This window comes from Pituophis catenifer, unplaced genomic scaffold, assembly GCF_029215685.1.
Source record: "Pituophis catenifer annectens isolate HBS135680 unplaced genomic scaffold, rPitCat1.0.hap2 SCAF_2, whole genome shotgun sequence".
Classification (NCBI taxonomy): Eukaryota; Metazoa; Chordata; class Lepidosauria; order Squamata; family Colubridae; genus Pituophis; species Pituophis catenifer.
In genome coordinates, this window is record NW_027256882.1 from 218,075,269 (window position 1) to 218,101,099 (window position 25,831).

Below are 25,831 nucleotides of genomic sequence, written 5' to 3' on the forward strand. Positions count from 1 at the left end.
TGGGGACCACTGATTTAAATTACAGATTTAAATCAGTTATAGTCAGGGCTAGGTGTATAGGAAAGAAATGATAGGTATTTGTACTTCCTCTGCTTCCTCCTTCTGATTTTATATACAACATTTGCACTGGTCTTTGTCAGATATGTTTAGGGCTTTTGGAAAGCATCAGACAAAGCAAAGCTATTTTTTGGGTACAGGATTGATCAGCCTGAGATATTAAAATCTGCTACCAATCAGAGAACATAGTATTTCATTAGGACAAATTATCTGGTTGAACCTAAAGACATTCACATGAATTAGCTGCTATGTCCCCACAAATTACAATTATATTTATTAGATATTAGTCCTACCATTTGACAAAACAGAGCTATTCTGACTACTCTTTGCTATACTGGCCTCCTCCAACCCTATTATTACCATTTATAGTGAAAAATAATTTGGAATTTATTTAATTTATGATTCACAATTGACATGCTGCAATCATTCAGCATTTTAAAACCTGAACAAAATTACCAGATATCTCAAAATGTGTTTGTGATTTCATGCACCTTGAATAGAAAACAAATATTAGAACATGATTATTCAATTAGTTTATCTGTCATACGAATTCCCTATGGTTTCTTAACTTTATATACAGTATGTTACATATATTCAGATTGTGTTTTTATAATCTTCAAGGTGCTTTATGGTTTTAACGCGGCAAAAATTTTGTGACTTAGATGAGCACATCCGTTTTAGAATAGAATAGAATTCTTTATTGGCCAAGTGTGATTGGACGCACAGGGAATTTGTCTTTGGTGCATATGCCCTCAGTGTACATAAAAGAAAAGATACATTCATCAAGAATCATAAGGTACAACACTTAATGATAGTCATAGGGTACAAATAAGCAATCAGGAAACAATCAATATCAATATAAATCGTTAAGGATACAAGCAACAAAGTTACAGCCATGCAGTCATAAGTGGGAGGAGATGGGTGATAGGAACGATCATATAGACAAGACATTTGTAGACAAGAAAGAGTTATTGACAGATGACGATTTCTTTAATATTGCCCAGTGATGATCAGAAGTATCAAATCCATCCCACAACCAACATTCTTCATACGGAATTTTAACCATTCTTAAATGCTTCATCACTGGAGAGTTTTTAAGAAAAGACTGGACAGCCACTTGTCCGAAATGGTATAGAATCTCCTTCTTGAGCAGGGGGTTGGACTAGGGTCCCTTCCAGCTTATTCTGGCTATTCAAGAGTCCAAACTGATTGTGACTTGAAAGCTGCTTCTTCTCTGTGCAGATGATCCTGTTTCTCTACCTAGAGTTAGCCAAAAAGATTATTTTGTGTATGTACTGTTGTTTGGACAACTAACTGACAATCAGTTCCAGCAAGGGGGAAAAAAAACTGTGTTTGCTTTCTAATTGGGCTTTCCTGTATATTTGTTTCTTAATGGCCAGAATTCTGAGCAAATCAGATGATTTTAATACCTGTGTATAACATTTCGTTCTTTCCTCCATGAACTGCTTGCTGACAGTCTGCCATTCAATCTGCATCAAACAGGGCCTGTTTTTCTGTAGCAAAGGACAGTTTATCTGTGCTGCACACCAGGTGTTCAGTGTTAAACTTTGCCTCCATTGTTTCAGGGCATTCCTATTTGGATTTGGGACTTTAATCCCACTGTGGAGTGTCCGCTTTCAAAGTTTTTTTTGTGTGTTCTTCTTGGCATGGCCAAGTGCGTATCATCGACTGTGTTCTGTTTAGAGGCCAGTTCTCCCTCTGTGGAGTATACGGCTTGCGTTCAAGCATTTAGGTTTTGGTTGAAAGTGATCTATGCAAATAAATCTTCAGGCTATTTGTTTCTCCTTCAGAAAAGATAATTGTGTTAGTGTTTTGTCAAAGACATTCTTTAATAAACTAAACTTTCCATAAATTTCTCGACTAGGCAAAATCTATCCTTAGCATTTACATCAAGGGCAATGGAATCGTTTCTTCGCTGGGTAGACTTTGTTCTCCATTACATTTTAAGTTACCTTTTAACTTTATTTAAGTTAAAGTTATTAACTTTATTAAAGGATTTACCGGGATATTTTTGACATTTCAAAGTATTTAGCTACATTTGCTAGCATCCAATTCAATTTTGAGACTTCTGCTCTTCTACCTGTAGATGGACATTTTACAAGTATCCCTTATGCTGAACATGTTATTAGGAAGATTAGGGAAAATACATTTTAATATTTATTTTCTTTGTATTTTATTATGTTTCACACAGTAAATTACTTATAATAATTCTATCTAAATTTTCAGGAAGGAGTATTTGATCTTTCAGAAATATTTAGACTTTTTTATTAGTAGATTTTAAGACTGCCTCCCTGCGGATTCATGAGATTAACTGGATCCCCAAACACCCATAGCTTTTAATGAATTCCTCTATTTTGCCCTAGTTGAGCTAAATTAAATTCATAGGTATAGCTATAATTGCTATGAATTTTTGCAAAAATATCATAATGCTCTTTTAGAGTTTACTTAAACCTAGAAATAATAAAATGTAAAGACATTTTATTCAAGAACAATTAGACCTCAAGTGATGAACTTGTAGGAGAACTAGATTCTCCCCCCCAAAAGATATTATATTTAGCGAAATGCCAGGCATGAAAATCCATCGCTGGCTTATGATGTTATGCTGACAAAATTACTGTCATTAACTTATATAGATTATTAGTTTCATTAAAGTGACAATTTATAGTTGAGATTTGGCCTTATTTTCAGTTTTGATATTTTAATACATTCCGATCAGAGTTACCATTAGAATAATTCATTGTGATTTGGGAACTTTGTCTGTTCTTCAGGTGAAAGAAGCTAGAAGCAGATGGACTTCTGAGTCCAAAAGACTCATCCCTCTGGGGAATGATTACAAGTGATAATCGACTGCTTTGGTTCTGCTTTGAAAAACAAATTCTACTTGTTGCAAAGTTGCGCAGGTTAGAAAGAAGTAAAAAGGCTTCAATGACTAATGGACTCCTCCTCATCCTGAAAAATCTGACACAGTTTAAACCGCCGGGTGATTCGGGATGGAGCGGGGGAGTAATGATCCTTCAATTTAAGTTGTAGTACGTCCCAGGATACGGTGTGCACAGAGGTAGGTGTGAACAACGCCCGAGCGGTCACGAAAACCTCAGGCCCGCAAGAGTTCAGGAAATGCGCCCTTTTCTTACCACCAGAAAGATCGGTGAAATCGTTTGCTTCTAAGAAGCATTCGAACCTCTCCATATAAGCGTCCCAAACTTCTGAGGAAACATCAAAAGGGGCAAATTGAGGCGGCGCCATCTGTAGTTCTCAACACCTTCGTCGCCAGTATTAAGTTCTTAGCGCAGGCATGAATTGGGAACGAGATTGGTATTAACTGAACTCTTATTTGCGAACTAACAAGCTTGAACAACAGAACTGAACTGAGCTGAGGCAATTTGACAGCACTTAAAAACCCCACCAGCTGTCACAGAACACCCAATCAGAACACATAGAACTCCCGCGGTTTGCGAGGCCACGCCTCTTGGCCAATCCCCGGGCAGCGTCCCTTGTTGCCGGGAGCCGCCGAACACAACACTACATTGTATGTACATTGAAGTTTTGAAAGCATGCTGTTGGGATGCTCACAAATGTTTGCTTTCTAAAATGCAATTAGCAAAAAGACTCATTAATTAACTTGTGTGGCTTCTCCCTCAATTCCTGCTAGTTTCCCAAGATGGCTACCATGACCGGGATTTACTGTCTTTTCTGGGCAGGATGACACCATTCATTTCCTAAGAATACCCCTGGAACTTATGTGGAGACCAGAAACTTTTTTGGACAGACTAGCACTTTGCCGTATGTAAACGTTCTATTTTTAATTCTTTTTTTAAAGCCAGATGGTGCAACAACATTGGCACCAGTGGAGATGTCTACGGGATCGATTTTGTCTACCCTTTAACAAGCCAACAGTTCAGTGGTGGGTTTCAATTTTTTTTTACTATCATTTCTGTGGGTGTGGCTTGGTGGGCGTGGCTTGGTGGGCGTGGCAGGAGAAGGATACTGTAAAATCTCCATTCCCACCCCACTCCAGGGGAAGAATACTGTAAAATCTCCATTCCCTCCCCAATCCAGGGGAAGATTACTGCAAAATCCCCATTTCGTCCTGATCAGCTGGGACTCGGGAGGCAGAGAATAGATGCGGACCGGGCCAGTCAGAGGTGGTATTTACCGGTTCTCCGAACTACTCAAAATTTCCGCTACTAGTTCTCCAGAACTGGTCAGAACCTGCTGAAACCCACCTCTGCAACAGTTATAATGAATCTGTGATAATAAAAGTGATTCAATTTTCCAATATGAAGATAAAGCAGCAGCAAATGAAAATCTTCAATGCATTATTAATCAAAGGGAGACAACTATTACGTTTGCACACCAATATCAATTATGGATGTACAATTACACTAGGCTTTTCTCCTTATAAACAAATATATTACAGATCTGAAGTCCTGTTTTCTTTAGAATGAGTATTCTGAAAATGTATATTAAGTGCATGATTAGTAAATATGCACATAAAAGGAGCTGATTCCTTTCCATGAATAGTAAAACTATTAGATAAAGCTTCCATTTCTGGCAATCTGCATTATGTAACAACAGCTATTTTTAGATACAAGATTTTTTAAAACTCGATATAGACAAGGGAATAATATCCCATTCTCCCCAAAAATAATCAACAAAAGATGTCTTGTAAAATAAAATGTTAAACTATTACACACCAAAAGCAATGAGTTATCGGATCCTGATGAAGCAGATAGGCATACTTCAATTTCATAGCACATTACACAGCGGGTAGAAGGAATTGAAGAAGCTAGTGTAACGTATATATTGCATGTATTATATATAACATAACTGTTTGGGGTTTTCAGTTGCAAAATCATTTGCCATTCAAAGCAAGGGAACTTATATTTGAGTACCGTGAAAATACAGAACAAATGAAATCATGACTAATCATATTCCTCAGCCACACTTTGCAAAGAGAATAAAACTTGACAGGGAAGGATGATGACAAAAGTGAACTGTCTCACAGGGTGCCACTGCCAAGTGAAACCAAAAAATGGGTTCTAGCTCGGAGTGAAAACCAATTTGGATTCCATAGGTCATTCTAGGAAAGGTCACTAATCCAATATTTGCTAAACCCTCATTCTTGGAATGCATATTAAAAATGTTAAGCCAAATGAAAGGAGTGGGTCAAGTGAATGCTATGTTATAGCTGTTTAAAAAGGGACTTTAGCCTTATGTACAAGAAGTAAAGAATAGGATAAATCAAAAATATTTGGAGACAAAATACATAGGTATCGGTTGTCCCTTATTGACCATTCAAGTTAGTGGCATTATACCGAGAATTTAAAAGTATAATCTCAACATACATGAACTGTACAGCAAACAGCCATGCTCCCTTGCAGGTTTAGATATATAAATTATATAAATATATATTTATGCATCAGGGATTCAAATATCCATTTAGAATGGGTGCAAAGCGTTCAGGTTTTTCCATCCCTTGTTGCCACCTAGTGGATGTTTACAGCTCTGACCTAGTAGCATTGCCACGCAACCATGTTTTTATAGCTAGATGGCTCTAAATGCAGCTTCATCAAGTCTATCCCTTTGAATGCAAGAGTTGTTGGAATAACATAGCTAACCTTCAACCATATTTCTAATGGATGTAGTTGCTAAGACAAGCTACTTAGAAGAAAGCAAGGAACATTCTCATGCATTTTTAAGTAGAATGGGTAATATAAGGCTGATGGGAGTGATGCATTTTCAAATTTGAAAATTCTGTTAATGTAAACATAAGTGCTAATGCTTCTGGGTATGCTTCCTGTCTAGCCTACCTTGCAAGGCTGACATTAATCTTCCAAGTCTAAAACTATCTCTCCCCCACTCATCTTTATACAGCTAGACCTTGATTTATGACTATCATTGAGCCTGCCAATTGCAATTATAAATCATGATAGTCACAAAGTAGATAATCACATGACCGGATGCAATTTTATGTCACAGTTGTTAAACAAACTCTGCCATCATTAAGAGAACCTATTGTTCGCCATGGGGCATTTTTTTCTGGAAACTGTAACCAGTTTCCGGAACAAATCTGGTCATCTGACTGCAGCAGGGCACCGCAAACAGCTGAAAATGTGGGCCAGTTGCTGAGTGCCCAAAACACGATCATGTGACCGCAGAAATGAAACAAACAAACAAAACCTTAAAAAGTTGTAATATTTATGTAGTTACTTACCGAGCATATCTAAATTATATTAAAATAACCAAAATATCTTTACAACCCCCAAGGCTTGTCACAACGTTGGAACCAGTGGTGGGTTGCCCCCGGTTCAGACCGGTTCGCAAGAACCGGTAGTAAAACCAGCAGGAGGCTCTGCCCACTGACCCAGACATCATCAAAGTTGAACTGCGCATGCAGATCATTGCGTGTGCATGCAGACCATGCATTGCATGGGCGCGATGCGAACCGGTAGTAAGTAGAACCTACCCCTGGTTTGAATAACCCTAATGTTTGGAAATTGAAAGTTGAAAAATTTGACATGCACTAACTTTGGGGGGAGGGCAAATGTAATTTTGGAACCAGGTTATAAATTGCTTTGGGGGAGGTGTTGTAACTTTGAGCAGTTGCTAAGCAAGTTGAGGACTACCTATAGTCCAACAATTTAAGAAGGGTCTGTTTTGAGATGTTTGGTATCCTTCTGTGGATTCAGTGCCGCTTATTTGACCATTGTCTAGTTTGTGGCCCTGTCTCCCAAGGTCATTCACACATACCACTACATTTGTAGGTTGAATTTGCAATGGGATATAAGTGACTAACGGCTGATATTGTCTATTTTTGCCCTCAGAAGAGGTTGCTGTCCTGTTCTGATGACACAACAACTGAGACAGGAGAGATAAACCCTTGCACCAAATTCTCCAGGGATCAGTTGGATCACACAAAGTAGATTTTCCAAAGAGGCAGCGGAACTGGCTGATAACAAAACAATGTTGTATCTGACCTGAATAGCTCAAGGAATGGAACTAGTAAGATCTGGCAGCTGACATTTGGAAAATAAATTACTTGCATTTATTCAGCTGCTTAGCCGTGCACTGATGTTTAGAAGTAAGGCATATATGCTTTGCATAGCTTCAAAGCTGACACAATGAGACTGTATTCGCCTTGCGCTTAATGTTCTGGAAGGCATCATACACAAATCGAAAAGGCATAATACACCATGAACATTCCTCACTGGAGGAAAAATATTTATCTTCGGTTTGTGGCGTGGTCTGTTCCATAGTGTTCAATAGGTGTGCCAACTCTTCATTTATCAAACTCACAACCCCAAATCTAGCATTATTCTTTATTTCATTTGTTACAGAATTATGTGTGGTACGCATAATTCTCTGTCATATGACACATGTCTATAAAATAATAAGCTACACAGAAAAAAACTCAACCACTAACCCAAAGCACCAATAGTACTGTTTTTAAATTTTAAAGCTATCATATATTTAAGTTTATTTCTAAATCCCTACAGTTTGGGTGGATTTCTTTGCTTTTCAGTTTTAACTGCATATTCAGCAACACACTCACACATATGCACATAACACACACACACACAGACACACAATCACCATTTAGCAATCCTTTATATTCATAATTCTACGTAGACGAGGAAAAAAACACCAAGTTATATACTTATTGCTGTGCTAATTCAAGGTCACAGTTTATTATTTAAAATACTATATATTTGTACTGGCTAACCGAAACAGCACATTATAATCCTTTCTCCGTCTATGAATGGGCAAAAGTTCACTTTGTTTTTTTTTTTTAATAATTCAAAGAAAATTGGTTCAATAGGCAAGTGAGTAATCTTAACTTTGTCAGACATTTCTACTTACCATGTATGCATTTTTTACATAGCATGCTCTTTTTCTGATGTGATCATAGATACCAGAGGAGAAAAGTAGTGCCTGAGAAATTGTGTCAAAAAATCTCTATAGATACTTTTACACGTGTCTTCTAATTATTTGTGAAATCATTTAAAGCATGATCTATTAATATTTTGTAATAACCATAGGACTCTAAAGCACTATGAACGTTCTCTACATTGCTTTTGCTGTTACTGCCATTCATATTTTTTTTAAAAAAAACTTGCGAGGTATATCCAAATAGATAGCCCTCGATTTATGACCATTTGTTAGCAACCCGTTGCCCCACCCCCATGGTCACATGATTGCAATTTGGTTGCTTGGCAACCAGCTCACATTTACAATCAGTAAAAAAAGGATTGTGACCTTTGTTGTTGATTTCTGGCCACACAAAAAAAAAAATGCTTTTTCAGAAAAATGGGTCAACACTTATGACTGCGGATTTGCTTAACGATTGTGGTGATTCACATAGTGACTATCATAATATTTGGTTGTAAAATCGGGCCCAACTCAACTTACGACTGCAATGACTTACAATGGAAATTCTGGTCCCAATCGTGGTCGTAAGTCAAGGACTACCTATAAGATTAGCATAGTGTCCCAAATCACAATTTGGTTGTACCGATGTACAGGAAGCCTTGGACTTACAACCATTCATTTAGTAACCATTCAAAGTTTCAATGGCACTAGAGTGATTTATGACAGTTTTTTTTTACACTTAAGACTGTTACAGGATTCCCATGGTCACACAATAAAAATTCAGACCCTTGGCAACTGAGTCAAATTTATGATGGTTGCCATGTCCTGGGGTCATGTGATCACCTTTCATGACAAACTTCTGACAAGCAAAGTCAATGGGGAAGCCAGATTCACTTAACCACCCATGTTACTAGCTTAATTCACTTAACAACTGTGTCAGGAAAGGCCGTAAAATGGGGCAGAACTCACTTGATAGTGAGTTATCGCTTAGCAACGGAAGTGTTGGGCTCAATTGTGGTTGTAAATCAAGGACAATATATATATATATATATATATATATATATATATATATATATATATATATGTAGGTCTTTGGTTATTCGGGTCTTCTCCCACGTAAAATTGGAAGTGTCTTGGCGACGTTTCGACGAAGTCTCATTCGTCATCTTCAGGCTGGTGTTCTCGGCTTCGTGCTTCCAGGAGCAAGCACGAAGCCGAGAACACCAGCCTGAAGATGACGAATGAGACTTCGTCGAAACGTCGCCAAGACACTTCCAATTTTACGTGGGAGAAGACCCGAATAACCAAAGACCTACATACAAACACCCGCGAAAACCTGAGAAAACATACATATATATATATATATATATATATATATATATATATATATATATATATATATATATATATATATATATAATTTGATTTATATGCCACCCTTCTCCGGAGACTCAGGGCGGCTTACAATGCATTAAGCAATAGCCTTCATACTTTTGTATATTTTTATACAAAGTCAGCTTATTGCCCCCACAAACTGGGTCCTCAATTTACCCACCTTAGAAAGGATGGAAGGCTGAGTCAACCTTGAGCCTGGTGAGATTCGAACTTACAGTATTTGCAGACAGCTGGTGTAATGCTATCAGTCTGTTGAGCCACCAGGCCCTGATTATATTATATAATCCCAGGTGCTGCTATGGCTTGACAGAATTCTTTATTGGCCAGGTGTGATTGGACACATAAGGAATTTGTCTTTGGTGCATAAGTTCTCAGTATATATAAAAGATATAAGTGATATATCATGATCATAATCATCATAAATACATTCATCATGAATCATAAAATACAACACTTAGTGATAGTCATAGGACACTAAATAAGCAGTCAAAATCATACTAGGAAACTAAATAAAACAATATAAACCGTAAAGATAGAATCAACAAGGTTATAGTCCTAAGTAGAAAAGGAGATAGGTAATAGGAAGGATGAGAAGAATAATAGTAATCCAGTCTTAGTAAATAGTTTGACAGTGTTGTGGAAATTAGTTGTTTAGCAGAGTGATGGCATGCGGGGGGAAAAACTGTCCTTGTGTCTAATTGTTCTGGTGTGCAGGCTTTTCTGAATTAGAAAGGCCTGCAGACAGGGAGAGCTCAGGAGAAGAGCAAGGACTACCCCCCTCCTGATCCGAGAGCAAGGAGGGAAGAGAGACGGTGAGATCAATGCAGACTGAGCTGGGTGCCCCACCCCCTTTCACAAGGCACACCTGGGGACTGAGATGTAAAGAGGTGCCGGTGGGAGGGGCATTTGTCGGGAACAAGTGTTGAATCGGTGGAGCCTCATGTGCACTTGCCAAAACCTGGAGATTGCTGTACTCTGTGTTGTGGGGCTTGCCAGTTTGCCTGCTTCGCTGAACTTCTTGTTCTGGTTACTGCTTAGCTAACCTGGCTTATTGGACTGCTGGCCCTGGTTGCTGTTTGATTAACCTGGCTTACTGGACTACTTGCAGCCAGAGGCTTCTGAAGGTGCATGTGAGAGCTTTGCTCCAGGACTTGTAGTGAATGTGGGCATATTTGGAGGCACAGTTGGAGTAATAAAGGGGAATTACACCTATTGTGTTGCTTTCGTGCCATGCCCGGGATCATCACAACATCATTTTGAAGGTAGAAGTTGAAACAATTTACGTTTTATGATTAGGGGCAATGCTACCCCTTCTCTCAAAGAGATGTCCTAATTGCCTTGATTCAGCCCGTTATAGCTGCCAGCATGTTCTGAGGTTAAAAGGCCCTACCAGAACATTTTCCCTTATTTTCAGAATTGGGTCTGTCATCGACTCAGGCATAACATCTCTTGAAGCTGTCATACATACCATGTTTTCCCCAAAATAAGACCCTGTCTTATATTTTTTGGAACCCTGAAATAAGTGCTTGGCCTTATTGCCCTGCGCTAAAAAGCCCAATTGGGCTTATTATCAGGGGGATGTCTTATTTTGGGGAAAACAGGGTAGGTGCCTGATTGCATGCTGCCTCTGCAGGCTGATAGTCTTTTTGGTCAATCTCTGCTTCAAAGAATTCTGATGAAACTTGAACATTTATTTCCCGGTATGATTTGGTTCGGTTTTTGACCGTTCCATCAATCAGGCTACCTCAAGGAAAGGATTGGTGGCTCATGTTTGCTCAGAGAGGCCGCTGACCTCATCATTAGGCAGAGAAGCCATAGACTCTCTGTTGAGCGCTTAATAAACTCATTTTTAATTAAATGTTAAAAGTTGTTTAATTAAAACCATTAAAATAATATTAAGGCAATCCCATTATTTCTTCTTTCCTTGTTAATTCTGAATTACGCGAACCTTCTCAGTTAATAAAGGAAATAATCGGTCCGGGCAGTTGGATTTTCTGACTTCCTATTGAATATGCAACTTTGGAATCATTTTTAAACCTCTGCCAACTATTTCCAACCATATGTAGAGAGAGAGAGAATTGCAGGCTGTGTAGAGAAGACCTCCCAGCTTCTCGAAAGACCCCTCCTGCCTTCCAGCAGCCCATGTGCAGACACAGAGAAATCATAGAAGGTATGTGAAGCAGCTTTAGAAGGTGGCAGCTATTGGAAGTAGCCTTTTTGGGTTTGGGAAAAGATTAACAGCTGGAACAGATGGGAGCTATGTGGGAAAGGTCTTCAGCAGTCTTTGCAACCTTCTCCCTTTTGGCATCCAAACACTGAAGTCTGCAGGATTCTTCCCACTGCAGGATTCTTCCCACTTTTCCTGTCTTTTTATTCATTGCCATAGAACAGGAGTATCAAACACAAAGCACGTGGGGTGCTTAGATCTGGCCCGCACGGCCAGCCTGGAAACAGTAAAGGACCGACTCTCGGTGCCTCTGCCAGCGAAAACACACCCCCAAGCTCCGTTTTCACTGGCAGAGGGCTGCAGGAGGCCGTCGTGGGCAAAAATGGGGTGTGGGCAGCTGCACACAGCCCCTCCGGACTCCATTTTCACTAGCAGAGGGCTATCAAAACAAACTAAAAACAAAACAAAACAAAAGGAGAAATGTTTCCCCTTTTGCATTTGAGAGGAAAGGAGAAAGGGAAAGAGGAAAGACAAAGAAAAAGAAAAAGAAAGGAAGATGGGAAGAGAGCAAGGAAGTAAAAATAAGGAAATAAGAGAAGGAAGAAGAGAGGAGAATGAAGAGGGAAGGAAAAAGAAGAAAAGGAAAGAAGGAAGGAAGGAAAGAAAGAAGGAAGGAAGGAAGGAGATTATAATGAGAGTAAGGGAGGGTCTCAGGGAAGTCTTGCCTTAGCACTTGGCCATCACAGGTGCCCCCAACACGAGGGATGTCAAGCTGCCATGCCCACCATGGCCAGCCCCCACTCCCTCTGAGGTCAAACACAATCCTGGTGCGGCCCTCAATGAAATCAAGTTTGACACCCCCGCCATAAAAGATTCATCCATGTAGTCCTTGATTTATATCAATTCATTTAGTGACTGTCCGTAGTTACAACGGCGCTGAAAAAAATGACTTTTGACTAGTCCTTACATCGATGACAGTCCCAGCATCCCAAGTCATATGATCCAACTCTGGGCTACTTGACCATCGGGGTGTATGTATGATCGCTGGAGCATCCCAAGATCATGTGATCGCCATCTGCAGCTTCCTAGATGGCTTCCGACAAGCAAAGTCAATGGGGAAAGCTGTATTCGCTGATTGCATTTAATAACTGCTGTGGTTCACTTAATGGCCATGGCAAAAAAAAAAAAAGGTGGTAGAATTGGGTGTGGTTCACTTAATAATCCCCTTGCTTAGCAATGAAAATTCTGGTCCCAGCTGTAGTTGTAAGTTGAGGTCTTGTTTGCACAAAGCTGGCAAGATTATGAGAATGGAGGGGGGTGGGGATGCAGTAAAACCACCCTCTAGTTAAGCTCAAATAATGGAGAGTCCACAGTCATGTACATGTTATTTTCTTTGCAACAATACAGAGTTTGTTTATGGTGCTCCTTTTTTCAGCAGGCAAATCAAGCATCCTTATTGATTTTGAAGTTCTTTTTCTTAGAAATTAAGTAACTTTTTTGAAATCAAGAGTGACTGGGGCTTCCCACTCTTTCTGATTAGACTGCGGGAGTTATTAATGGAAGCATGCCAGCGTCTTACAAAATAGACATTTTTCTCCTTGCACATGGTTGACTATCAGCACAAGAACCATCACATCAGTACAGATTTTATTATTTAGCTATCCATTTCAGAATCAGGAAACAATTTTTCTACAGTAATGTTGTCCATTGCTTATTTTTAAAAAAACAATCTTTTTATTTATTATTTCTTTTTAAGAATGAGAAAATTAGCTTGTAAGGTTGCATTTCAACAACATGTTTTTTTTACCCTTTCCTGATTCCCCCCCCCCCCTGTAAATACAAGTTTCTGGCTAAAAACATTGTTTTCGCTATGCAAGCCAGTGGCTAGGATTACTTGGCCAAATGCGAGGATTTTTTTCATCTCTGCAACAACATGTTATGGTAAGAGAAGATAGCAATAGCACTTAGACTTATATACTGCTTTATAGCTCTCTCTAAGCAGTTTACAGAATCAGCATATTGCACCCAACAAGATGTACAAGATAGGAGTATGGATAGAACATGAGAGGTATGGAAGAATGGGTTACAAGCTAGTTTTAATTAGCATTAGCTGTCATTTTATTTATTTAATTTGGTTTAGACATCACCAAACTCTGGGCATTCAGAGATACCTCTAGGATCTGTCTGTAGGAGTTTCAGTTTGGATCTTCCCTTTTGCTCCATTAACCCCACTAACTTCTGCCCAAATTTTAGGGAGGAAGCATTTAGTAATCATCTCAACCCAACACGCGGCAGCTATTCATTACTTCCTCGTTTTATCCTGGCTGTGCTTTGTAACGGAAGGAAACCCATTTGTAAAAATGGAACTTCGTAGATCATTGAAAATATGAACTTGCAGACATTAATGGTTAGATACCTGGAGGAAAATACACAAATGCAATATAGGAATTCCTCAACTTACAACCATTCGTTCACCACTGAAAAAAGTGACTGATCTTTGCACTTATGACGGCTGCAGCATCTCTATGCTTACATGATCAGAATTTGTGTGCTTCATAACTGGCATGCATTTACGACGATTGCAATGTCCTGGGGTCATGTGATCGCCAACTAGCTTCCAACAACCAAACTTGGAGGGGGGGAAGTGGATTTGCTTAATGACCACATGATTCACTTAACAACTGCAGTGATTAATTTAACAACCGTTGCAAAAAAAAAAAAAAAAAAAGGCTGTAGAATCAGGTGTGACTGGCTTAACAACCACCTTATTGAGCAGTGGAAATTGTGGTCCCAGTTGTGGTTGTAAGTCAAGGACTAACTATAACAGGAGTGTCAAATTCGTGGCCCATGGGCCAGATGCATCACACAGTGCCCACGCCTACCACCAGTTTAGTGAAGGGGGAAAAAGTTGCGATACTTCACGTGACGATGATGTGATGATGCGAGTTTGACAACCCTGACATTTAATCTCTTTTGATATTAGACCTCCCAGCTGACAAAATAATTCAGGGTGCAAAAAAAGGGAAGTTTAGCTCAAATTTAGCACAAGTGGAAAAGATTATCATTTTGGATGGGAGATTTATTTTATTTTATTAATTCAATTTGTATGCCGCCCCTCTCCGAAGACTCAGGGAGGCTAGATGGTTTACAATCACTGGGCCTGGTGGCTCAGCAGACTGATAGCATTGTGATTAACCAGCTGTCTGCAATTACTGTAAGTTTGAATCCCACCAGGCTCAAAGTTGACTCAGCCTTCCATCCTTTCTAAGGTAGATAAATTGAGGACCCAGTTTGTGGGGGCAATAAACTGACTTTGTATAAATATACAAAAGTATGAAGGCTATTGCTTAACGCATTGTAAGCCGCCCTGAGTCTCCGGAGAAGGGCGGCATATAAATCAAATTAAAAATAAAAATAAATAAATAAATAAAAAATACAAATGCTGTGTAAAGAAGTCTTTATTGCCCTGCTCTGCACATTTTTAATGCATTATATAATTGTGGGGGAAGTGATCCAACTTGCTGGATTAGTTGCTGAAAAAAATACCATCTTCTGAGTTTAAGCTAGTTCTTTTCCACTGCAAGATACATCTTACAGTACACAGGTTCAAAAAATGTTTTAACTACTTACTTGCTGCTTAAGCAGCGTCTCAAGGAGTATGAAGCACCTCCACCACAAGTACGGGAACATTCACTCCAGGAGCCCCAGGCATCCCAGAGACTATCTCGGTCCTCTTCAGATCGAGCAGTTCGAGAACTCTAGAAGGGAACAAAAGACAGTATGAAGGGAAGAGAATTTGGCCTACATTCAAAAAAGTGAAGACTCTGCCAAATTATTGCTATATACAGTACTCCCTTGACAAATGTCTCACTTAACAACAGAAATTTTGGGCTCAACAGTGGTCGTAGATCGAGGACTACCTGTATACAAGCATTTACATTCTGTACATGTTTCCATTTTTGCACATTGTGGATTAGATTGCTGATATATATCAAAAATGCAGCCTGAACATTATGTATGTGTAAGTCCCACCTTATAGATCAGAATCCATCTGCCTCATAGAGGCTGGGGTAGCAACCTCAGTTCTTGAACCCTGAACCTAAGTATACTTCTACTTACTGCAGCTCAGTATTCATTTACAGGTGATCCTCATTTAATCACCACTCATTCAGTGACCATTCAAACTTACAACAGTGTTAAAGTGGCAGTTATGACTGGCACTCATACTAACGTTGCTTGCTCTGCTCCCTTGGTCACATGATCTCAATCCAGTTTCTTAGCACCTGGCTCACAATTATGACATATACTATGGTCACACAATCCCCCATTTGTGACTTTCTCAGCTTCCTACAAGCAAACTCATTGGGAAGCCAGCAAGAAGTCACAAATGGCAGCCACACGCCATCTCACTTCATGAAATCACCTGCACTGATTTGCTTAATGGCAGCAATTTACATCAAGTGATATGATCACATGATGCCACATCTTATGACTGTGTTGTTTAGCAACGGAAATTCCGATCCCAATTGTCATCACTGACACTAACCTGTACTGGGTGCTCCCTGGAAATGCAAGAAGGAAAGAATGGCTGACAGGACACCTGAATGAGATGCAAAATTGGGCACAGCTATGGCAGTGGCTTTTGTCAGCATACTTTTCTGCTTCCTCAAGGGCAGAAACTAAACGCATCAGTGTAACTTCAATTCAATTCAAACCTTTATTGTCAATGCACAACACGTGTACAATGAGATTGGATGAGCCTCCCTTAGTGCAGACTCCCCAAACACAAAATAACTGTAACTGTGGAAAAGAGCCATTAAACAAGCAAACGTTTGTTTGTATATTTTATTAAACCAGGAAAAATAAAAGGGGGTGGGGAAATCAGAGATGCAAATGCCAGGCACCGTGTCTTGCATTTCAGAGGTCAGTGTTGGGCACTAGGCCAGCAACTGTACTAAGATAATCTTGACTGCTGTGAAAAGATTTTCTCTACTCCAGCTAAGCACCTTCCCCCCTCCCTCCCCACTTCTAAACATTAGTTCATGGGATCTGAATTGAACTATTTCGCTAAAACCCTTCAAAAAGGGGGGTGGGGGAAAACCCTCTTTGGTTGTAATCTTTAAAGAATAAATGAAACGTAAACACTTACATAAATAAGGAACAGAGGTATGTCTACAAAATGCATTGAACAACAATGCAACAGGACGAAGGTGACCAACAGGAAAACATCAGAATTGTTTCTTCCGAAAGCGAACAGTACCAGGCACAATAACCAGCGACTGATATGGTAATTCCAGGGTTCTCCAAGAACTTAAACCAGGGCTTTTAGCAAAATGGTGACATACAAATTGCGACTATTGAGTTGAGTAAAGAAAACTCTTTCTCAAAATGCACAAAGTTTGGCCAAAGACTTCAGCGTTGAATGTAGTTATTCACAAGCAAGAAAAGGTGGGGCAGAGAAAAGTGGGGGAAAGGGGCCTGCAGACTGGCACCGTGAACGGTTTTGTATAATCTGTTCAGGAAAGCCTTTGAACTTATCACAGAGCCAGATCCAAACCCTCAACATCTACCAACAACTGGGCACTGTGCCTGGGGCCCACTCTCTTTAATGTCCTTTATCAAATAAGACCCACCAATGTGGCTGCTGAGAGTCATTAACATTAGGGTTGACAGTTGTTGGTACTACGAATGAAGGAATCAAGAGTTTATTTATTAGTCATGCTAAGGGAATGCAAAAATATAGGCTGTTAAGTTTTTTTTTCCCCTTTTAAAATCTAATGACATTTAGTTACAAACACCTGTATGATCCAACAGAAAGACATTTTCCTATAGGTGAAAATGATGAGTGCCTTGTCTGGCTCACAAACAGCCATCCACTGTTTGTTCTGAGCTGACTGCATCGTCTTCAAATTACAGTGAGATGCAACCTGCCAGCCCACAGTTGCTGTAGGCTTGTTTACAAAGACCCCTCTGGTTCGGTGGACCCTGTGCTGTTACAGATAGTGAGTCATAGTGAATTAGTTATTTTAAGGATTAAGAGCTGTCTCCTTAAGAGATTGCATTGTGGGAGATGTAGAGAGAGATTGCATTATGGGGAAAAGTAATCCATGACATGTGACCATTTCTGTGTGTCTGATTGGCCACTGAGGCTTTCTGCCTGGGTGCAGAACAAAGACCCGGCTATTTTGAATTACCACAGAAGAGAGAAGCATGCTTTCTGAACAGGGGGACAGAACTGCCATCATTTTACACTAGGAAATGGCACAGATTATGAAATGAGGATGAATCTCACCTGGACTCATCTTGACTCACCAAGATTGTAAGTCTATGTTTGAGGATACCCTAATAAACAATCTGTATGAAAACCTGTTTGCTAGAGTTTATCTGCCTGTTCCCAGTGGAGCCAGAGGCCTGGGGAACAGAACAGACCCAGTACACCTTTAGCTTGAAAACAGATTTAATATACAGCCAGGCTTCTCAGGAAGGTCAGCAGTTATACATTTATATTTGAAAACTATGTATTTTTCTTGAGTTTAAAGCAGGGGTGTCAAATTCACATCGTCACGGTGGCATCACGTGACGTATCGCAACTTTTCCTCCCTTTGCTAAACTAGGCGTGAGCATGGCTAGTGCGTGACGCATCCGGCCGGTGGGCCACGAGTTTGACAGCCCTGGTTTAAAGCAACATATATAGCCTTCCATCCAGCGGTGGAATTCACATTTTGTTACCACTGGTTTGCCATGCGCTTGCTTTGTGTGCACATCTTCTGCACATGCCCCCGGCCTTCCGTGCATGCGCTTTGCTCTCATGTATGCCTTCTGCGCATGCGCCCGGCCTAAAAAATGTGCCTAAATAGGACAGCATAGAGCCAAGGCGGGAGAGCAGGAGGGTGGGAGGGTGGGAGGGCAGGCCCACCCGCGATTTCCACTATCAGTTCGGGCAAACCAGTCCAAACCAGCTAAATACCACCTCTGCTTCCTGTTGCGGCTCCGTTGCCTGAGCCTGGGCTATCGACAGATGCAGACTCTGAGAGTGAGGGAGAGGAGTTGGCAAGGCCTCCCTCTCCAGGACCCTCCTCTCTGGCAATGCCTCCAGAGGACACAGAAGGCCAAGAGATAGGCCCAGAGCCAAGCATGTCCCCGCAGCCACAGGTGGACAGCGACGAAGGAGATAAGTGCTGGCTGGATCCTCGACAGCGGCGCAGGGAGAAGCGTGCACAGAAGAGGGGAAGGTGTGCCAGAGACTAGCTGAGTCACTGGACCACACCCCACAGGGTATAAATGTGGGTGTGGTGGCCGGTTCAGTTTGTGACGAGCAAAAACTAGAAATAATCCATGATCTCTGCGTTACTGGACTTCTGCCTGCCTTGTCGGACTGCATTTGGACTAATCCTTGTATTGCTGAAACTTTGCCTGCTTTATCGGAATGCTTGCAGTCTAATATTTGTTTTGTGTGAGTAAAGTCTGAATTGGCAGCTAGCCACTGGGTTGCTGCCAGCTTTATCTTCAAAGACTTTGTCGTGTGGCTTATTAACTCCGGGCCGTCTGTGGGGGTGCGTGTGTGGGACAGGGACAGAACACTTCCATCTCATTTTTTTCCCATGATAACCATCCTATAAGATTTGTTGAAGTGAGAAATAGCAACAACCCACATGGTACCTAGTCGTGAATAAGCCTAACTACTTTTTAAAGTATGATTTTCTATCCCTGCTCCATCCATTTGGGGTTTTGGAACCATAAAATACATCCGAGAGGTTGCCAACAGTTGCTATGGAAGAGGCTGCTGTTAGTCCTTGGTTTTAGCAAGATCATTGGCCTGATATAGTGGTGATACATCAAAGGTTTAAAGAGCCATTTTTTTTTTTGCACAGATAGCATTTTGTTTCCAGCATGCATGATTATGCTGCTTCAACTGGCATGAGAAAGTTACTGGAAAGTTACTTCCCCCCCAAAAAAAAATCACTCAAGGAGGATTTACATGGCATGTTACATGAAGAATGCAGGATGTTGAAAATAAATAGTAATATGCAGAATGTTTTTTTGCATTCAACATTTGAAGTTTGAAGAACTGCATTTATAGAGTTTGAAACAGGTGTTCTGGCTATTCTGCAAATGGTTCAAAATCAAAACAATCCTGTTCCAAACTTGAAACACCTGATACAGATTCAAAACAGAAGTTTTAACCCAGACTGGCCTGAGCATTGAAATACCTGGGAAGGTCTAAGCAACCCATTTCAAATCCGAAACAACTTTTCAAACTCAAAAGAGATGTTTTGAATTCAACATGTTTTATTTTATTTTTATATATTTATTAGCTTTTTTTATGCCACCCATCTCCCATATAAGGTTTTACATACCTCTAGTCCTCTGTTTTGGATTCTTTGAAAATTTACCTGCCTGTATGTCTTACTTTTCCCCAACTGCTACTGATCTGCCATTAAATTGCAGCTGGATGTAAAATTAAATTGCAGTTGGATGTAAAATGGTATTGCTATCCAAACAGGTGATTCAGAAATTAAGGAGCATATCGACTTTATCTATTTGTTCTCTACTAACTGAATATTGGAGATAAGGGAAGTTGATATACAAAGTAATGCTACTAAACATTTATCTTGCATTATTTTCAGTAATCATTGCAAGAAGTCAACCAAAACAATCTACATATAAACCCACTTACTGAAGTAGCGGTCTATTATTGAGGTCTATTATTGCCATATTGAGAAAATAGATAAAAAAAACCAGACTGTACCCCAAAATACCTTGATGGGTCTCAAGAAGCATTTTATGGAAAAGAAACAACAGATAAATAGAAATGGTTAACTTATCAAGAGTTGTTAGAACAAGAGTATAGAAAATATAAGATAAAATCAAAAGAACAACTAGTTGCAGGGGGATTTAATTTTCAATGGTTTTCCTATGTACAATTAAGAGAAAGATTTAAGGAAGATAATAGGACATTTGTAATTAAGAAGCAGAAGACAAAATTTGAAGTTGAATGATGTACAATTAATGAACATGCAGTGATTAAAATGTATAAATTTAATTGAAATTTATTGAAATAGAAGAACAACAAATGAAAGGCTGTATAATATGGGCTAAGGATTTTGGACATAACACATATTGATGACACCGTGGGAAAATATGTGGTTAAAGGACTGAAACTTACATTATGTTATAACCTAAAAGGGAATGTTTATAAGATGATGTACCATTGGTATAAGATTCCAGAAAAATTATAAAGTATTAAATGTACTTCAGACCTCAATTAGAAAGCAGCCCCAGAAGACTAGATGGGCAACATAAATAAAATTTATGTTAAAAATGGGATGAGTCGTTTTATCATGCCCGGCATACTTATAGAAAAGCCAGAAAATGTTGGATTCAAATTCACAAAACAATAGAAAGATTTTTTTTTAAAAAATGTTCAACTTATTATTTTCAACTTAAAATTTGCACTGCTTTTATTCTGTTGAAAGCTTCTTTAATAGAAATTGTAAAAAACAAAATGATAAAACAGAATTGTCAAAATCAACATTTATTTATGTATTGGTTTGATTTATATGCCGCCCTTCTCCGAAGACTCAGGGCGGCTTACAATGCGTTAAGCAATAGCCTTCATACTTTTGTATATACCTGCTTAGTAGGGCTTTCGGCACCCCCTAAGCAGTGTTCTTTTTTATACAAAAACATGGTATCTTCTCCATTCTCCCCCCCCCTCTCTCTCACACACACACAAACACACACAGAGCAGTTGCAAACCCTTGGATAGCTGTACAATTTAACCAAGCTTTGACAAACAGTATGGAGTGGTATATGATGTATAGCTTCCACTTAGTCATTTATGTTTCTTTTAAATAGAATTATTCTGAAGAAAGGTGGAGGTGTAATCTGTGCATGTGTATCCTCCGCATGTAATCTATATTTTGAATATTTTACTTATTTATTTATTTATTATATTTTTTTAATCCCCCTCAAGAGAGGAGCTCTTCTGACGCCTTCTGCTGTATTCTACTCCACTTTACTGACAGTGAATGTACATCTATAGTTGGCATGGTTTGCTTATATGAAACCACTCTCTAATGGTGTGCTAACTTTTCATCCCTGCAACCCCACACATTTCCCATCTATGGAAATGCACGGTTTTCCAATTTCCTACATTTTCGCTTTTTAAATGCACAGCACTGTAAGAGAGGAATAAGTGGCTTGCAAATCACGCCGTAGATAACCACATGGTACATCCGAAGGAAATACTGTGGGCAGATTAAATTAAACAGTACAAGGCTGTTATGGCTCAGCACAGAAGTTTTTTAAAACTTTGCTGCTCTGAGCACGAAGAAGAGAGAAAAGAAAGGTTTCCCATACGAGCAGTTAACTTAGTAGACTACACCATCCCTCTTCAATTGATAGAGCTCTGTGAAACAAGTTTGCTTTAAGGGTACAATCAATCTACTCTGGAGAGCTACTGTGGCCAATGGATTCTATGGAGGTCAAAAATGCATCCGAAACAGATGTAGGAGCTTTCCCTTCTCCCCTCCTCCCCCTGTCAAAGCATTTCTAAAGACCCGTTTCTAATTTAAATGGATAACAGGATCTCAGTTTAACCACTGTAACATGCAACATTGCATTGTTTGGCTTTGATCCAAGAGTCAGAGGGGGAAACTCCCAAGAATGAATTAATCCATGCTACCCAAATGTATCAGATCCAATGCACGTATTGTTATGCTCATTAGACACACTGAATTAAATTCCCTCTTATCTTTATTAAAACGCCACATGACTTAATTTTGAATCAATCCCATAATCGGTAGGATAAAGGCAATAATTAAAGGAAAGCCAGATAACAGATCAAATTTTGACCACAGCCAGTGCCAACAACTGAACAAGATCACCCAAGCAGAGGCATTTTTATCACCATGTATTTTGGATTTGAGAGTTGGATGCTAGTATTTCACACTTTGACAACTGGCACGTCATGATTCTTTAAATCTGCAATTTGTGGGTATGTGTGTACATGTATGAGAGAAAGCGTGTGAGAATGGGGTGTGTCTGGCTGATGATAAGGACATCTTCAAATCAGGTAAGGTCCTACAATACTATAAGTCAGGAGTGTCAAAACTCGATTTCATTGAGGGCCGCATCAGGGTTGTGTTTGATCTTGGGGGGTCGGGATTGGCATGGCCAGGGTGGGCGTGGCCAGCTTGACGTCAGTCATGTTGGGAGCGCTTCTGGTGGCCGGGGTGCTCTGCCAGCAAAAACAGGCTCGTGAGCTCCGTTTTCAGCTGTGATGGCCTCCTGCAATCCTCTGCCAGTGAAAACAGGCTCGTGAGCTCCGTTTTCGGCTGTGATGGCCTCCTGCAATCCTCTGCCAGCGAAAACAGAGCTCTGTTTTCACTGGCAGAGGCACCGCGGGCCAATCCTTTGATGTTTCCAGGGTGGCCCTGTGGGCCAGATCTAAGCACCTTGCGGGCCACATCTGGCCCACAGGCCTTGAGTTAGACATCCCTGCTCTAAGGAATAAGCTGAAATAGCAGTTAAATCAGATACATCTACAGCTTTTACCTCATCCCAAACTCCAAGCCTAAGAGCAACTTGATTAGAATGAAGAATCCAACTTTCTGGAAATAAAATTTCACACCCACCCAGAATAAAGCCACGTGCCTGCTATTTCTACTCCAAAATTTATTATAATTGTTCTCTAAGAAACATATGATCTGCATCTGGAATAGGCTCTAAGTTTTCTTTGAACAAGTAGAATAAACGTAATTCAATTCAGGCCATGTTTAATGTTAAGGGAAAGTGATTTTCTCTCCTCTCTTGAAACAACTAGCAATGCCTTAAAGGCCATTTAAAAGATTAGAGGAGAATGTATTTGTTTACTGAGCACCACTCTCATATATATAAACAGCCAACCTGTCCAATCCCTTTTTCACTGCCTGTTTTTGTTTATTGCTGAATTAACACTTAAGGATTTGAAGTAGTAAAAACATTTTAGGAGACAAAATGTAACAAGACTTCAAGAAGCAACATACAAATTCTGCCGGGATAGTTACTGTGAAAAGCAGGTCTTCACAATGTGAATTCATATCTGGGGTGAAGACCAAAAATCAGTACAACTTTAGACCAAAGGCAGTAACATTATAAAACATATCAAAGAATTACTAAAATGCATGGCACTCTATAACTAGGGATCAAAGTACATTTCCATGTTGACGCTTTCAAAATTAAATCCATATCCCCTCAACTGCAATGGAATAAAATTTGGCAACCCTCCTTGTTATTTTTATGCATAGGTCACTAGTAGAAAAACTTTATCCTCAGCCTTCTATCCTATCCTATCCTATCCTATCCTATCCTATCCTATCCTATCCTATCCTACCCTACCCTACCCTACCCTACCCTACCCTACCCTACCCTATTCTATTCTCCCTCAAGGGCATCATTAGACAAAAATGCTAGGTTTGGTGCATTGAGGAATACAACAAAATTATGAAACTGATTTAATCAGGCAAGATAAACTTCTAAAGAATATTATCACACCTCTCTCTCCATACCAATAGACGGCAAATCTTGCCAATGAAAATACTCTTTGAAAAATGGACAACATATTGGTAAACTGTTTGATTAAAGAGCCTTCTGCCATAAATTACAGTACAGAGGGATAAACCTTGTTTTTTTCCCCATAAATTAGAATCAAAGACATGGTGCTAGGCATTGAATCACTGTCTCAAACTCTCATTGGAGCAAGAACTAGTTGTCTTTTCTTTTTACATTAAACAGCTAAGGAAGAAAACTAAGGAATGCCAACCTACAGTAAATGAAACACCATGCAAACATTGGAATAGAATTGACATACCTTTTTAAAAGCCATATTCTAAAATTTATTCCTCTGATCATGTAATTGAAAACTAATAATGCTCAAACTACTGAACAGTTGAATTTATCTCATACGCTGTAAGAGAATTCTCAGATTTTTGTTATGCAGATTTACATGGAACAGGAACAGTGAAGGACACAGATTGGATTCAGAAGATGCAGTGGCACCCAAGAACATATGTTTAATATCAAATGGATAATGAAAAAAGCAAGCTAGTCTCTAAATATGTTTATTTTTGCTTTCCTGATTGTACAGTACTAAAGTTTTTGACTGTGTAGACTAGGGATATCCAACCTTGGCAACTTTAAGACTTTGGGACTTCAATTCCCAGAATTCCTCAGACAGCCATTCTGGCTGGGAAATTCTGACAGTTGAAGTCCACAAGTCTTAAAGTTGCCAAAGTTGGACACCTCTGGTGTAGATCATAACAAATTAAGGTCTTCCCTTAAAAGAATGAGTACTAGGCCACTCTATCTGCTTATTGAAGAACCTGTTTAATATCAAAAAGCAACAGAATATGGAACTACTAAACAGCTCAAAATAAGGATTTATTATTGATAACTCAGCAATTGATAATTTGTTTTGCTGCTTACCCCATTACATACATGTATATATATTAGTTATTTTATTTTTGAGTGTCTTCAGTTCAGCCTTAATTCCTGGCAACTTAATGGATCTTGGCAAGATTTTCAGAAGTGGCTTGCAACTGCTTCTTCCTAGGGCTGAGAAAGTGTGACTGGCTTAAAACTATCCACCTTCCTGCCTAAAGGAAAACTAGATTTCAAATCTCCCCACACCTGGTCCAGTACCTTAACCACATGACCAAATTATCTTTCACACTCATAATTTCTTATTTCTTATTAATAAGCCAGCAATGGTAAAATACCGTATTTTTTGGACTATAAGATGCACTTCCCCCCCAGAAAAAGTTAGTGGAAATGTCTGTGCGTCTTATAGAGCGAATGTTGCCGAAGCCCCACCCACTCGCCAGCCCCCACCCTTCAGCCTCTGCCTCCCAGCAATTTGCTTCCTTGCAGCAAACAGCAAACAGCCTGTTCAGCTTCAACACAGCCTGTTTTAGCACGAGCAGCTGATTGGTGGTTGGATCTGCTTCCCAGAATACCACTGATCAGCTGTTCCAGGCTGCAGGGATAGCCACTACCTATCAGCACTGTTGGCACTCATCGCCACTGTCACCTATTGCTGTCTCCATGCACCCCATTTTCAGCTTCTGCATGTCACGTTTTTGGCCTCTGCGCACCCCATTTTTGGCCTCCGCACATTCTATTTTCAGCCCGTTCCAGGCACCTATCCCCGCCGCCTGGAACGGGCTAAAAATGGGGCAAGCAGAGACGGCAATAGGTGGCAGTGGTGATGGGTGGCTGGGAGGCAGAGGCAGATTTTTTTTTTCCTCCCAAAAGCTAGGTGCGTCTTATAGTCAGGAG

General features: G+C 39.8%; 1 protein-coding gene across 1 annotated transcript in view; it reads right to left on the bottom strand.

The window, feature by feature from the left end:
* ADAMTSL1 (ADAMTS like 1) overlaps positions 1-25,831 on the bottom strand; it is a 508,728-nt gene that overhangs the window by 219,979 nt on the left and 262,918 nt on the right. The window contains exon 3 of the mRNA XM_070938587.1: positions 15,143-15,270. Within this exon, the coding sequence (XP_070794688.1) occupies positions 15,143-15,270 (128 nt within the window). The remainder of the gene's footprint in view (positions 1-15,142; positions 15,271-25,831) is intronic.